This window comes from Vombatus ursinus, unplaced genomic scaffold, assembly GCF_900497805.2.
Source record: "Vombatus ursinus unplaced genomic scaffold, bare-nosed wombat genome assembly UNPS02000582.1, whole genome shotgun sequence".
Taxonomy (NCBI): Eukaryota; Metazoa; Chordata; class Mammalia; order Diprotodontia; family Vombatidae; genus Vombatus; species Vombatus ursinus.
Window position 1 is genome coordinate 10,206,170 of NW_020940360.1, and position 14,743 is coordinate 10,220,912.

A 14,743-nucleotide genomic window follows, 5' to 3' on the forward strand; every position below is an offset into this window, starting at 1 on the left:
CCTGAGGGGAAAACCAACTCTATTAAATTTTTTTTCTCTCCCTAGTTCACCTCCCACACCTATCCCTATAGACTCGCGTAAGCTAGGACGGGCTGAAGGCCAGAGTTGGACGCTGTCCGCCCGGCCAGTGTCAAAAGTGGCCGCCCAGCTAGCCCAAGCCCGCCCCACTCCACGCTCAAAGCACGGCGGCCTCCGGCCAACAGGGGTCGCTGGCGGCGGCGGCACTCCCTGCTGAAGGCGGCCGCCTATCCGCTTTCTCTGTCTCGGCGGCGGCGGCGGCCAGGAGGAGAGGAGCCGGAGGAGAAGCGCCAGCCCCGGCAGAAGGTGAGCGACGCGGCCGGAGCACGGTGGAGCCGGCGAGGACACCCGTCGGGTTGTGGGGGTCAGTCCGGCTTGGCCTGGAGGGAGGCTCTGCAGCGCCCAGCGTCCAGCCCTAGGCCTGCGAGGGCCGAGGCCCGCAGCCTGCTCCTCCCCCTTTTCTCCTCCCCTCCCCCTCCCTCCTCCTCCCCCTCCATTTTCCTCCTCTTTCCTCCCTCCTTCTTCCTCCCTCCAGTTCTTCTCCCCCTTCCTCCTTCTACTCCTCTTCCTCCCGTCTCCTCCTTCCTTCCTCCTCTTCCCTCCTCCTTTCCTCTTCCTCCCTCCCTCCTCTGCCTCCTGCTCTTTCTTTCCTCCTTCACCTTCCGTTCTCCTCCTCGTTCCTCTCTTCTCCTCCCCCTTCTTCCCCCTTCCACTTTTTCTCCCCTCCCACGATTCATTTTCCTCCACCTCCCTCTGTTGTCCTCTAATCTGCACACTTCTCTCTCTTCCCTCTACTGTCCTTCCCCCCCACTCCCGTTTTCTCTCCTCCTCTGTCTGTTGTCCTCATTCTCTTCCTTTCTTCACCTTGCTCCCATATCTTTTCTCCCATTCCCTACTTTTTCCATTCTCATTCCTCTATCATAGTTTTTTCCCCCTCCTCCTTCCCCTTTCTCCCTTCTACTCTCCTCCCTGCCTCTCTCCTGCTCTGCCACCTGTCTTCCACTCTCCTTCCTCTATCCTTCTGCTTTTCTTCCTTTCTCCCATATGCTCCTCCTTCCACTGTCTTCCCTTTGTCCTTCTCCATCTTTCTTCCACTCTCCCCCTCCAAGATGCTCCTTTACCTCTTCCTCCTCTTGTTTCTCCTTCATCTGTCTCCTCCCTCCTTTCTCCATTTTTTCTCCGCTATCATCCTCATCTACTCTTTTCCTTGGACTTTCCTCCCTTGATCGTCTCCTATTTTTCCTTTCTCCTCTACCCTTTCTCAACTCTCCCCCTTCTGTCGTCCTCCTTTCCTCCTCATTCTCCTCTGTCCTTCTCCTTCTATTCTTGGCCCTCTCTCCTCTTCTGCCTTTCTCCTCTACCCTTTCTTCACTCTCCCCCTTCTATTATCCTCCTTTTCCTTCTCGTTCTCCGCTGCCCTTCTCATCATCCTTCTTCTCTACCCTTCCTTCACTTTCTTCAGTCATCCTTTTTCTTCTGTGCTCTCCTTCTTCTGTCTTCCCTTCATCCTCTTCCTCTCTCCTGTTTCAGAGCCACCCTGGAGATGAGTAGCATTTTTGTTTTCACATCCTCTATAGCTCTACTATCTACCATTACACACACACACACACACACACACACACACACACCCCTTAGGCACCCTCACCACCCCACATTCAACCCCCTCTTCCCTTACAGACTCTTCCTTTCACACCTCATATACTAGAAATGCCTCACCCTTGCACCCTCACATTGGAAATGCCCCACCAGGCCCCAAAAAGTACACAAACCCACTGCTAAAGGCTGCCTACCACCAGAACACAACATAATGTAGTATGTCCATCTGTTTACTAACCCAATAACTACCATTAGCTGTATGACAGATTTTGGGGGCACCAACCTCCCCCTCTTAAGTGAAGACAGAGTTTTAAAAACTTACCACAAAAGATGTGATTTTTATAATTTTGTAGCATTAAAGCCCAGAAGTTGTATTTTTCCTTGCCACATTAATGTATGCCACAGATTCTATGTAATTCTTTTCCTGTCGGATGCTTCCTTCCATTAAGAATTGTCTCTTTTATAGTGTCAGCCTAATAATAAACTTTACTAATAGTTGACTCAGAATCCCTGTACATTGTAAAGTTGGGTATTGATGGTAAATTGAAAGTATTGATTTTCTGTCATCAAGTTTCTTATAGGTTATTGTTAATTCTGTGTAGATCATTTCAAAAGGAATGCTATCATTTCTTCAGATTCAGTAAGGTAAATAAAAGGAAGATAGTTTTCCTTTTAATATTACAGAATGTAATGCATCATCTAAAAGGATTGAATGTGTTGAAAATTTCAATTGGGACACTGGTACTGTGAAAAGAACACAAAAGTTGGAGTTTAAATCCCAGTTCTGCTGCATACCTCAGTTTCTTCATCTATAAAATGAGGAAATTGGACTAGATGGCTTCTAAGGTCTTTTGCCTCTGTAGTGACTTTTAAGGCCCCTCCCAGCTTTAGATTTGTGATCAATCCTATGATACTATGATTTGATCTTATTGGGAACTCCAGGTGAAAAAATTGCTTCCACTTACGCAGATGTGCTGCCTTCTCTACTTTATAGTCTAACAGAGTTGCCTCCAGGCACATAAAGGTTAAGTGCCTTGCCTAAGGTTCCATAGCTAGTATGTGTCAAAAGCATGATTTGAACCATATCTTTTTGACTCCGTGGCCTACCCCCTATCTTTACTACTCTTGAACTTTTAACGGCTCATAAACATATAAGCTAAGAATTGAGCAATTTTTTATTTTTATTTTTGTTTTTATCCTCCAAGGTATTTTTTTTTAAAATTCTAGACTTTCAAGCATTTTGCTTTAAAAAAAATTATAAAGTAGCTCTAGTGCAGTAAACAAGGGAAACTAAAGTTCTATAATATTCTTGCACTTTTATTGGAATTTCATTGCCACTATTTTTACCTCCATATTGATTTCTCTTTCATTAAGATGATTATGTAGAACACATTTTTCTCTAAAAATACTACCTAAATATTCAATGTTTTGACCAATTTTTTAGTACATGTTTATACTCCTGCCAGTTTTATGTCAAAATGAATGTTTTAATGTCACCAGCAAAATATTCTGAGCCAACCTCCACTTCAATATAGCATTGTCGTGTTGTTCTGTAAGGAAGGAGGAAATCTTAAGCTTTGGAAGTGAAGTTCCAAATACAATTAGTTCAGTTTATTCACAGGTGTATTATCCAAGCCCCTTAGTGGATCTCCATATTCCTTTACTGGCTTTTTTGTTGTTCCACTAGGGGGCATATGTGGAAGAGGGAAAAAAAAAAAACATGAAATACGCAGGAGTGGGAAACATTTTTTTCAGTGGAGGCCCAAGTAAGCCAGAGAAAAACAATCAATAGATAGCTACATCAAGTGAAAAGCAATTTAGCAGAGAGTTAGGGTTTGTTTGTTTTTTATAAAGAAAATATAAATTATGTATTTCACTTACCTGATTTTAAAATTGTGAGCAAGACTATATAACTTCATCAAATATTTCTTCAGGACTACAGAAAGACCTTGAATCCTGTGGTTTTGGTGCTACTTGCACCCACACATATAGCAATCTCATCACACCTTACTAGACAGTCTTTGTGAATTGCAGTGCCCCCAAACCTTCTTCTCCTGGCCAGCCTTGTGCTGATATGCCACCACATACTTAGGCTAGCCTTTATGCAACGTGGCCACAGTCCATTTATAGATTTGTAGAGTCTATTAAAGCCTTGTGCTGTACTGGTAAGGATGGCCTTTGGGAACCCAGTATGGTCTTCACACCAGGCAAAGTTAATAGAAGAGGATTCAGCAAAAAGAATAAGTCATTTTACAAGTATATCAGTATTATTGTCAGTTAAGGGAGTAGGAAAGGTAGAAAACCACAACAGAAGAGGAAGAGAAGGAAAAGAGGAAAGAGAGTGGAGAAGGTTTAGTTAGGGTCTGAAGTAAATAGGTCAGCTAGAGATAAAATGTTTATAAAATTCATATCTTGTTTACTTGAATAACAGGGTGAATTTGAGAGTAAAATACTTCTTGCCACTAATCCTTGAAATTCTTGTTCTTTCTTAAGCAGTTCAGAAAGATACTTCCCATTCCCAAAGAAAAATTTCTGCTTTTTAGTTTTACATTCAGAATTTACATTTTTTTGCCTGTGAAATTTTGAAAAAGTCAAGGCAGCATAGTAGACAGAAATAGTGTTAGACTCAGCATCAGAAGCCTGATACTCCAGGCTTTTCTCTGTCACTGATGCAGAGCAGGTCATTTCAATGCACTGTCTCATCTTTTTCATCTCATACTAGATGATCTCTAAGGAATCTTCTAGGACTTTAAAGTTTTAGAAATGTCCTCAGCATCCTGGGGATATGTATGATTGCTGTTTCTCAAAAGCTGTCCTATTTCCTTTGAAAGATCAGAACTGCCTCTTCTATGATGTCTAGTGGCAAACAGTATTTGTTCTGTGTCCCTTCCTGAATCAAATCTGTTTTTTAAACATATTAGGGTCCTAGTAGGTACATACCCAGTAGAAACCAAATAAATTGTTAACAGATAATAGATTTTTTTTAAACCTTCATGCTTTCAGCAGGTCTTTAACATAAAACAAGCATTTGCTCAGTGCCCATTATGTGCATCAATCAGTCAGGAATTTATTAAGCATCTACTCTGTGCCAGGTATCATGCTAGGCACTGAAGGTACAAGTACAAAGAATGAAACAATCTTTAGTATCATGGCATTTACATTCAATGGGAGAGTCAGCAAGTACATATGTAGGTGTATATAGAATGGCAGGAAACAATTCATATATCAGATGGTATTTGAACTAGATCTTCAAGGAAGAGAGAGATTCTCTGAAAAAGAGATGAGGAAGGATTACATTAAAATCATGTCGGATAGCCAGTGCAAGCGCATAAAGACAGAAAATGGAGTGCCATGTATGTGGAGCAAAGAGAAGGCCAGTTTGGCTGGATCATAATGTGTGGGAAGGGGAATAATGTATAACAAGTCTGGAAAGGTAAGTTAGGACCAAGTTGTAAAAGGCTTTGAAAAATAAACAAGGAGGAGTTTATGTTTTGTTCCAGAGGCAATGGGGAGCCACTGGAGTTTACTGAATGGAGGAGTGACATGGTCAGACCTGTGTTTAAGGAACATCACCTTGGCAGCTGTGTGGATGATAAACTTGAGTGGGGAAAGACTTGAAGAAGGAAGAACAATTTGGAGGCAGTTGTTTTAGTCTAGTTGAGGGTCAATGAATTACAAAAGAATTAGAATCAGCTGAGATCAGAAATGCCTTTTATGACTTCTAATGCTTATACATGGAATATGCCAGTATTTCAAGGAACTGTAATTTTGTCACTCTGGGTACTCCATCTACCATTGCAGACAAATTATAGCCATTCTAACTTAGTAGATGTCTTCACACAGAAGGTGCGTATTGCTTCTTGGATTAATCTTAGAGTTATCATGGTCTAAAAATTCATCACCTTGTAACAACATCATCCTTGTTACCTCTGTAGCCCTTTAGGAACTTGGGCCAGTTGTCAAATGACAAAGACCTACAGTTCATCACTGAGCCTGTGCTTGAGGAATCCCCACTTGGTACAACTTGTCAGAGCTTATACTTTCCTATTGAAGTCTTTGAGAATACACTCACCACTTGGGTGCCACAATAAGGTGTAGGGATTCACTTAACCCCAATTGCTCACACACACACACACACACACACACACACACACACACAAATTTAAAAAATTAAGGTGTAGGGGTAGGATTTTAATGAACATAAATTTAGAAATAGTGTTTTATTGTTTTGAGTCTCTTCCCCCTAATTCAAATCTATTTGTTAATTTAAAGTCTTATATTTTTGAAAGTGATTTGAATGTGTAAAATCTTAATTTAAAAAAAAATCCTTTGTCATTCGGATTACTTTTTGATTTTGTAATTCTAAATATTTTAAGAGTAGGTAGGTAAAGATTCTTTGCTATCTTATGGCTATTAGCTTCTTGTCCTTTAGGGGTAACTATGTTAACATTTTCAATGAGGTTGGCAAACATAGGTGAGGAAGCAATTAATTGATTTGTAGTAAATTTCATTGTTTTAGAGAAGGCAAAATTAGGGAGAGAAATTTAATTTTCTGGTATCAAATAATATAGACCATTGCCTTCATATTAAATATCTTAAAATATGTGGTATTAAGTATTTCAGTCATTTGTTAGTGAATATTAACTGGCTTGTTTCCTAATCTAATCTTTGCTCAAACCTCTCAACTTTAGTTGACAATTTGTAACAGAAATAAGGCTAGCACAGAGGCTTGTGTACTAGATGTGTTACTAAGTAATACTTCTAGAAAAAGGAGGAAACTCAGCTAGATGCCAATTTTTAAAAGTTATAAATTTACTCAGAATCTTATAACAGAAATTGAAAAATATCCATCTTTATAAGGAATATGTGATAGTAATCTTGATAAGTATTATACATGTATAATATCCAAATCCAGGCCATTCTTGAATAGAGCTATAATTCTAAAACAAGATCTTTTTGAGAGGAAAAATATGTAATAAGGACACATTGAAAAGTGAATACAAAAAACTACCCTATTAAAAATACATATTTGAGAGAAGCTTTTTTTAAACAAAAAGGAACTATATTTATTTATTTAACAAATATTAAGTTCCATCAGTATGCTAGGCTCAAGGATACAAAGGTAGTAATTAAGACAATCCAGTCCTTGCCCTCAGGGAGCTTGCATTGTACATAAATAAGCTGCCACAGAGAAATGTAGAAATTGAGAATAGCAAACATGTGGGGGACTCAGAAGGGAAATATATATGGGCCACTTTTACTTTCTTCTCCTTCATCTGTTCTTTCTCTCTACTCTTGAGACAGCTGCAGTAATTTTTGCTCCAATCCCCCTACTTCCCAGCCTACTCTTATTTTTTAACATTGAATTTTACAGAGCAAGTGTGTAGTCTAAGTTGAGGAAAAAGTGTAAAGTCTTTGGAGATGGTAACTTCTCCAGATCTATTCCTAACATCCATCCTTAGGGAACCTTTTAAGCCTGAGGTTTCAGGAGAGGAAACAATCATTGATAGAGTCTGCAGTGAGATCTCTTTTTTTAAATGCCTTGCAGGCACTTGTTGAAGAGGTAGAGACCAGAAAGGGATCTGCCTCCTATACTTTGCAGCACAAGTAACAAGGGCATCTGGAATAGGCTTCTGTGATCTGTGGGAAATTGTTGCTTCTGCCATGGAAACTCTGAAATTTAAGTTCTGTCTTTGCAACAAAAATATGATCTTAGGCAGCCTTCAGAACTGCCCTTTATAAAAGTCAGATTCAAGAGGAAATGTTAACAGTTAAGTCAATGTTAACAGTTAAGATGTCCCAATAACTTATCACAATGCATTTTTTCTGGAGTTGAATTAGTCTTCATTAACTGAATTTTCATGAAAGTTATATCAATAATAATATTATAATATTAGCTAACATTTATATAGTAAGTTAAAGTTTACAAATTGCTTTACATATTTTGACTCTTTAAGCATTTCTGTTTTGTCATTTTAATGTGAATGATGAATGTAATAATCACTTGTTATAAACACAATATGAAACAGTTATTTTACTAATCTGTACCTATTTGTTTTGTTAAAAAAAAAAAATGTCCAACTCAATTTGTTGTAATGAGTGCTCCCTATTTCTTGAGGGACTGAGAGTCCTGGCTTCTAGTCCTAGTTCTTCCATTAACTTGTATTGTGATGTGAACAAATTATGTCTCTTCTTTGGGCTTCTGTTTCCTTATCTGTAAAATGAAAGGCTTGGACTTGATGATCTCTAAGATTCTCTTCTATGTTTACCATTCTAAGACTCTTCTTATTAACTATAAAATTGCTTTCAGATGAATGATTACTTCATACTGAATTTTCTCTTTCCCACGTTCACCATCTAACTATTAGCACAAGGAGAAATGTGACTGTGGTACATGGCTTAGGTGTGTGTGGTGGTGACTGACACTGTGTCACTTAAATCACAAAGTATACTCACGATCTATCCATCCTGCTGCCATGGCTAAGTGAGGAAAGATGAGACGCCGCCAGTTTTCATTGGAAGAGAAAATGAAAGTGGTAGAAGCAATAGACACTGGGCAAAAGAAAGGAGATATAGCAAAGGAATTTGGGATCACTCCATCTACTTTGTCCACTTTTTTGAAGGACCGAGCCAAAATCGAAGAGAAAGTGAAGAAAGGAGTACTGAGACCTAAACGAAAGTGAATGAGAGGTACGCTTTATGGTGACATTGACTCAGCAGTGTTTGCATGGTATCAAGATGTGCGAGCAAGGAATGGCCCTGTCAGTGGTCCGCTTGTTCGGCAGAAGGCCCTGGACTTTGCCAGCCTTCTTGGTCATTATGAGTTTCAAGCAAGTATAGGCTGGCTGAACAGATTTCGTGCGCGGTATGGAATTGTATCAAAAGTAGTCTGTAATGAAGAGAATACTGCTCCCATGGAGAAGATAAGTGACTTGCGTGCAGGAGAAATTAAAAAGCTAATTGCTGACTATAGCCTTGATGACGTCTTTAATGCTGATGAAACAGGTATGCTTTATCCATTGCTGCCTCATCATATACTCTCAGCCAAAGGTAACATTTGTAACGGAGGCAAACAAAGATCGACTGCTCTTTTCTGTTGCAATGCATCAGGGACTGAAAAGATGAGACCTCTCCTCATTGGCAAGTCAGCTAAGCCACATTGTTTTAGCAATGCCCCTTTGCTCCCGTGTGATTACCAAGCCAATACACGTGCTCGAATGACACAGGATTTATTTAATGAGTGGCCGATAAAGGTTGATGTGAGGATGAAAGGAGCAAAACACAACATCCTCGTGTTAATTGACAATTGCTCTGCCCACAACACAGTTCCACAGTTAGAACATGTCCGAGTTGAATTTCTACCAGTGAACTGCACGGCCATCTTTCAGCCTTTGGATCGGGGCATAATACGCACTGTGAAAGCTCACTACAGAAGCCAACTACTGAAATTTTTCTCAATCTGGATGACGAAGACAAAAAGGAAAAAATTATTATGAAACAAGCCGTTGATATGATCGCTGAAGCCTGGTGGTCTGTGGAGCCATCTGCAGTAGTGAAATGCTGGCAGAAAACTGGTATGATTCCAATGAAGTCTCCTGATGTAGACCTGGAAGAAGATCACAAGTCAAATGTAGTATTTGAAAAAATATGGCACTCAATAGCCACTGCCACTGGTATCCCAGACCAGTTTGATTTTGAAGATTTTGTTGCTGCAGATAACAATTTAATTGTTTCTCAAGAGTCAGAGGACACAGAAATTATTGAAAGAGTGCTAACTGATGTAAAAATGGAACACCAAAGCAACGATGAGTGTCATGGGGCTGAAGAAATGGAACAGCCACCTGTGGCTCTTTCAGAAGCCATAGCGAGTGTTGAAAGCCTAAGACATTTTCTTTCTACTCGAACAGATGTTCCCAACAAGGTGTTTGCACAATTAAGTGGCATAGATGAGTATTTAGTGACCAGTGCAACACAAGCTATTTTTTAAAAAAACAACATAAATGTGCATGAGTTTGCTCGCCATTAAATAAAATGTGTAATTATTGCCTGTGAAGTCTGTAAAAACAGAAGACCTAATAAATAAAGACTTTTTGTTGTAAGTGACTTAATAAGAAATGTCTGTCAGAATGTAAGAATGAATCTTTAAGTCTTATTTCATAAATTTTTCTGTACAATGAAATTTCTGCTTAAAAACAAAACACTAGATGTTTTCAGTGTTTGTAAAGGGCTATAGGTTTTTTTGGTGGTTGTTTTTTTTTTTTTGCCACTAGATGGCAGGAATGGTAAGTCATTCTTGGGCCTAATAGTGCTAGAGGGGAAAACAAAGCTTCTCAAAGATTGACAATGAAATGAAGAGATTGAAGACATATAGGTGTATGCACCCAGTGTGGAGGTGGGAGAAACTTGGAAGATGCAGGAACGGAAAGAGAGTGATAGTAAACATGGGAATGAGTAAAGAATGGAAAGAACTTAGTAGTTAAATTGAAGGGAAAGATAGATCATGACTACCTAGAAAGCACATTGGGAGTAGTCATAGGTTGGGGAGACAGGAGAAGCAGTGAGCCCCGCAAAGAAAGAAGCACAATGGCTGCAGTTGGGGACCAGTAAACATGAGAATGGGTGTTAAAGAAGGACATAATCACTTTTCTCAAGGAATGTGGTTATGGGAATGGATGTGAGAAAGTTGGAAGATGAATGGAAGAAAGTATTGGGGGGATGGCACTTAATACACTGATCAATATATACCTTTAATATGTCTAAGGTATAAGAAGATTAAATGTGACTCAAGCTATTAGGCCTTAGCTTTACACCAGTATAGAGTTACTTTACTTCTCCAGATTCTGTTGATTTCAAATGATTTCAAAGGGCAATTAAACAAGGAAACAATTATGAAGAAAAAATGTCTTTTTATTTTGTCTTTAGGTAATAAATCATCTTTAATCAAGATGTCTTCAGCACCTGAGCCCCCAACCTTTAAAAATGAACCACTCAAAGAGAAAGACTTTCGAATCCCAGGGCTCAGGGGAACCCGCACAACCACCTTATTTCGAGCTGTGAATCCAGAGCTTTTCATTAAACCTGTAAGAAGTATATCCAAAAGCAATTAAGAATATATACATATATATATATATTTATTCTGAATTAGTCTTGGGAAATAGAAAGGCCTTGTGTTTCCCCATGTGATTTGATTTTTCATTGGAGTTTAATGTTGGGTAAATAAAGCTTTGTGTATGTGACTAATAGGTTCCAGTAGATGGAAGAAAAATCTTTAACTTTTATTATGCTAAAATGAACTAAATATGTTTACAATTCTTGGGGAACATGATAGAAAATGATGTCTAACTCTTAAAACCTTTAAAAAAAACAAATAAAATGTTTTTCCCTGTCATTTCTATCATTTAAAAAATTTGTTGTGGCTTAGAACTTGGGAAATGAAGGGGCAAAGAGATAACTTGTTAATCTTTTCAGTTCATGACTATCTTTTACTAAGAATGCTCTCATACTATAAATAATAACCTAATAATGCTTCCTGATGTTCCTAACTTACTATCAGCAAGTAGAGTCTTCACCAGATTAGACCAGGTCCATTAGGAAAAATTGTCTTGTGTTAACTCGAATTACTTAACTTACACTATATAGATTTAAAAGTAACTCAGGCCACTGCCATTTTTTCTCCTATGCATTCTCCTCCAGTAGTTTAGGCATACTTATTTCAGTAGTCATAAGACCCTGACACCGGAGGACCGAACTAGGTCCATCAGGTAGAAGGAAGTTAATGAGATTTCAGCTTAACATAAGGAAAAAGTTTCTAGCAATAAGAGCTGTATGAAGAAAAAAACTTAGAATGGGATGCTTTGGTGAGCACTGAGCTTCCTGTCACCTGAGGTTTTTAAGTAGACATTGGATGACCATATATATCAGTAATGGATAGTAGACATTACTACTTCAGGTTGGACTAGAAAATCTGTTAAATAATTTCCAACTCTGCTATTCTGTGGTTCTTAAAATATTCTCATGTCTGGATTTTAGCTCACATTTATATTATAAAAATAGTGATTGCTAGCTATATGATTCTTCAAGGTTTGCCAGAAGCTTTATATATGTTATCTCTTTTGATCATCACCACTTTGTTACATAGGTGCTATTATTACATAAGCCCATTTTAAAAATAAGGAAACTGAGGCTGAGAGGTTAAGTGACTAAATATTTAAGGCAGGATTTAGGTTCAGTCTTTCCTCACTGTAACTATATAGAAAGTTACATTTTATTAAGTTTGTGAACTTCCTCACTACACACTAAAGAATGGGTGATTTCAGTATTATCCTCATTTTCCTGATCAGGAGATGGAAGTTCAGAGTTAAGTGATAGCCCTATAGTCACATAAGCTAGTAATTAATTGTTTGTTTTTATCCCAAGTACAGTACTCACTATGACTAAAAAAAGAAGCTATTGATTTGATGAAAATGGTTTAAAAACAGATAAAAATTAAAATCTACTACTTGAGAGCTTACATTACTGTAGGGAAGACAATAATTAGTATTTTGGTTATTCAATCTCCAGTATAAAATACTTGGAAGTCAATTAGATCAAATCTTATAATCCAATCCCTGAGTCTAGATAGTGTGTAAGATGATTTTGAACTAATGTGTTTCCCATTATGTAGAAAAGTGAAAAAAAAATCAGGAATAACAAATTGAGGCTCTTGAGAGCTGGTTGTTTGTCTTTTAACATCTTTCAAAGAGAAATCATTTTAGGGAAAACATTTCTTTTTCATTCTGTTAATGAAATTTGAAATTTAAATAAATTCATAGTATAGAAAATTTGGGTGAAAGATATAAAGGAATATAAATTACCTGAGCCCTTTCAGCTTATCCATTACCTTCTATCAGTGTTATATGCACTGACATAATAGGAGGATTTTTTGTCCAGTATAAAAATGCTAAAGGGGTTTAGGGACTGAGGGACCATAATACAGTATGTAGGCCAAGAAGAAGCTTTGGAATTTTTGGCAACTTTCTGCTCTCCAGAATTTGTAGGACCCTGAGGCCCATTGCCATACCTCTCAATGCTTCCTCCATTTCCCCAGCTGTAAATGAAGTTACACCAATAATTTACTATTTGAAATTCAACAAATATCTATGAAGTATCTGCTATGTGTGTGTCACTGTTTTAGTGCTGGATATTGTGAGGATTTTTTTTAGCTGTGTATAGTGAAGTCTTCAGATAAAAAACTAAGTTAAAAATCCTTACTCCATGTAATGACCTCAACTCTATAAGTTATTTTTGTACGTGTCATATCCCTTTGTTAGACTCAAAGCTCCATGAAGGCAGAGACAGTGAGCAGAGGCTACTGGGCAGTGGTTTCATTGATACAGCAAACTCCTAAAGATGAAGTTTTCTCTACTAACAGATTGGCACCTGCTCTGCAACTTAAAATTTTAAAGAATTGCCTGGGCCAATAAGAGATTAAATGACTTGTCCAGGGTCATACAACTAGTAAGTGTTAGAGGGAGGACTTGAACCCAGTTTTCCTCACTGTAAGCCCAGCTCTCTATCCACTATACATAGTAGATGCTTTGTTATCGACCTGGAGGCATTTTGCAAGGACAACCAACTCTCAGTTTTTCTTATCAAAAGGGAAGAGGTACACCATCGAGACAGTGACATCCCTAGACACCTGTTTTAATCACAACTCCTCATTCCTCACCTCTGCTTTCATTAAAACCCATGAATTTGAGTTCTGCCTCATGGAGTTTCAGAGCTGGGAAAGAACCATAGGGATCCTCTCCTCTGGGACAGTCCTCTCGTTTTACATAGGAGGAAGCTGTCAGCAAACCCAAGGAAGCTTCCGATGGTTACATATGTGGGGTAAGTCCCAGAGACAGGTCTGAAACTGAGGTCTCCTGACTCCTAATGTAGCACCCATTGTGTGACATGTCTCTTGTACTTCTCTCTGCTCGGTGCTGGTAGACATGTTAACAAGTAACAAAGGGTCCAAGGAACACACAACAAAAGAGAAAAACAGGAGCAAGGTTCCTGGCTAATCCCCAAACTGGAGAATGTGCCCCTAGATAATCAAGTTGATGTTGAAAAATTATTACTGTTAATGATTCAAAAGATGCTATGATACTAAATCTAAGCTTTATAATGATAATGTGCATTCCAGAAGCAGTGGTGCAAGATGCCTGCAGCACTCAAAAGTAATATCCTTAATGAGGTTATACTTTTCTTTTTCCTTTGACAGAACAAGCCTGTTATGATTTTTGGAATGATAACACTTACACTTTGCGTGGCTTACATGGGTTACCTACATGCAACTCAAGAGAATAAAAAGGACCTCTATGAAGCTATTGACAGTGGGGGAGCCAGATATATGAGGAGAAAAACATCTAAATGGGATTAATAGTGCTGATTACTATAGACAGAGCTATATTAAGGTCTCTGAGATCTTCAGATGAAAGACTATATTGTACCAGGTATCATGTTTATAATCCTGCATTATGTTTATGTGTAAAGAATGTTAACAGTTTGGCATCCAGATTTCTGTATTGAATTCTGCCTTTCATAGCTGCAGCTCCTTCCCTTTACACGTACAGAAAAACGTTCAATTTTTTCCTCCTAGCAAAGCCTCTTGCAAAGTTCTGTAAGAATGCCAGTCATCTCTGTTGAATTGTGTAATAAAAGCAAAAGAAAAGTAGTTGCCTTTGGTTGGTATTCTTAACAAACCAGGAAGAGACTGTCGCAACAGCTGTTTGGTTTCTTTTGCTGTGTGCAAAATAATTCCTTCTCTTCATAGCAAGAAGATATTCATTAGTTAGGAAAGAAGTGGGGGGAAAATGTGTGCCAGTGGAATTGAGGGTATGAAAAAAGTTCAAAACTTTTTAAAAAAATTACAAATGTTCAGGTAGGTATGGGTCCTCTTCCTATCCTTCATTTAAACTATGACTGTGTTACAGACAGGTTTTCAAGATATTGCAGCAAGCAAAGGTGAACCAGAGCTCCTTCCTCATAGAGAATCTGCTAATCACCACAAAAAAAAAAGGAGAGAGGACTCCCTAAGTTTCCAGCCTAAATACATTATAGATAGCTAAGTGGCACACTGGATAGAGCACTGAAAGACCCAAGTTCA

The 14,743-nt window shown here is 38.5% G+C and overlaps 1 protein-coding gene across 1 annotated transcript; it reads left to right on the forward strand.

Annotated features, from left to right (window-relative positions):
• Nucleotides 1-233: 233 nt before the first annotated feature.
• SMIM8 (small integral membrane protein 8) lies at nucleotides 234-14,311 on the forward strand. Its single transcript, XM_027853699.1, has 3 exons — nucleotides 234-324; nucleotides 10,537-10,694; nucleotides 13,859-14,311. The coding sequence occupies exons 2-3, from the start codon at nucleotides 10,560-10,562 to the stop codon at nucleotides 14,015-14,017; spliced, it is 294 nt and encodes a 97-aa protein (XP_027709500.1). The 5' UTR covers nucleotides 234-324; nucleotides 10,537-10,559; the 3' UTR covers nucleotides 14,018-14,311.
• Nucleotides 14,312-14,743: the final 432 nt, after the last annotated feature.

What these genes read in the sequence shown, in the direction of transcription:
- SMIM8 (XM_027853699.1), top strand. Translation starts at nt 10,560, where the DNA reads ATGTCTTCAGCACCTGAGCCCCCAACCTTTAAAAATGAACCACTCAAA. An exon ending in CAGAGCTTTTCATTAAACCT is followed by an intron (nt 10,695 to 13,858) that starts GTAAGAAGTATA and finishes TTCCTTTGACAG; the next exon opens with AACAAGCCTGTTATGATTTT.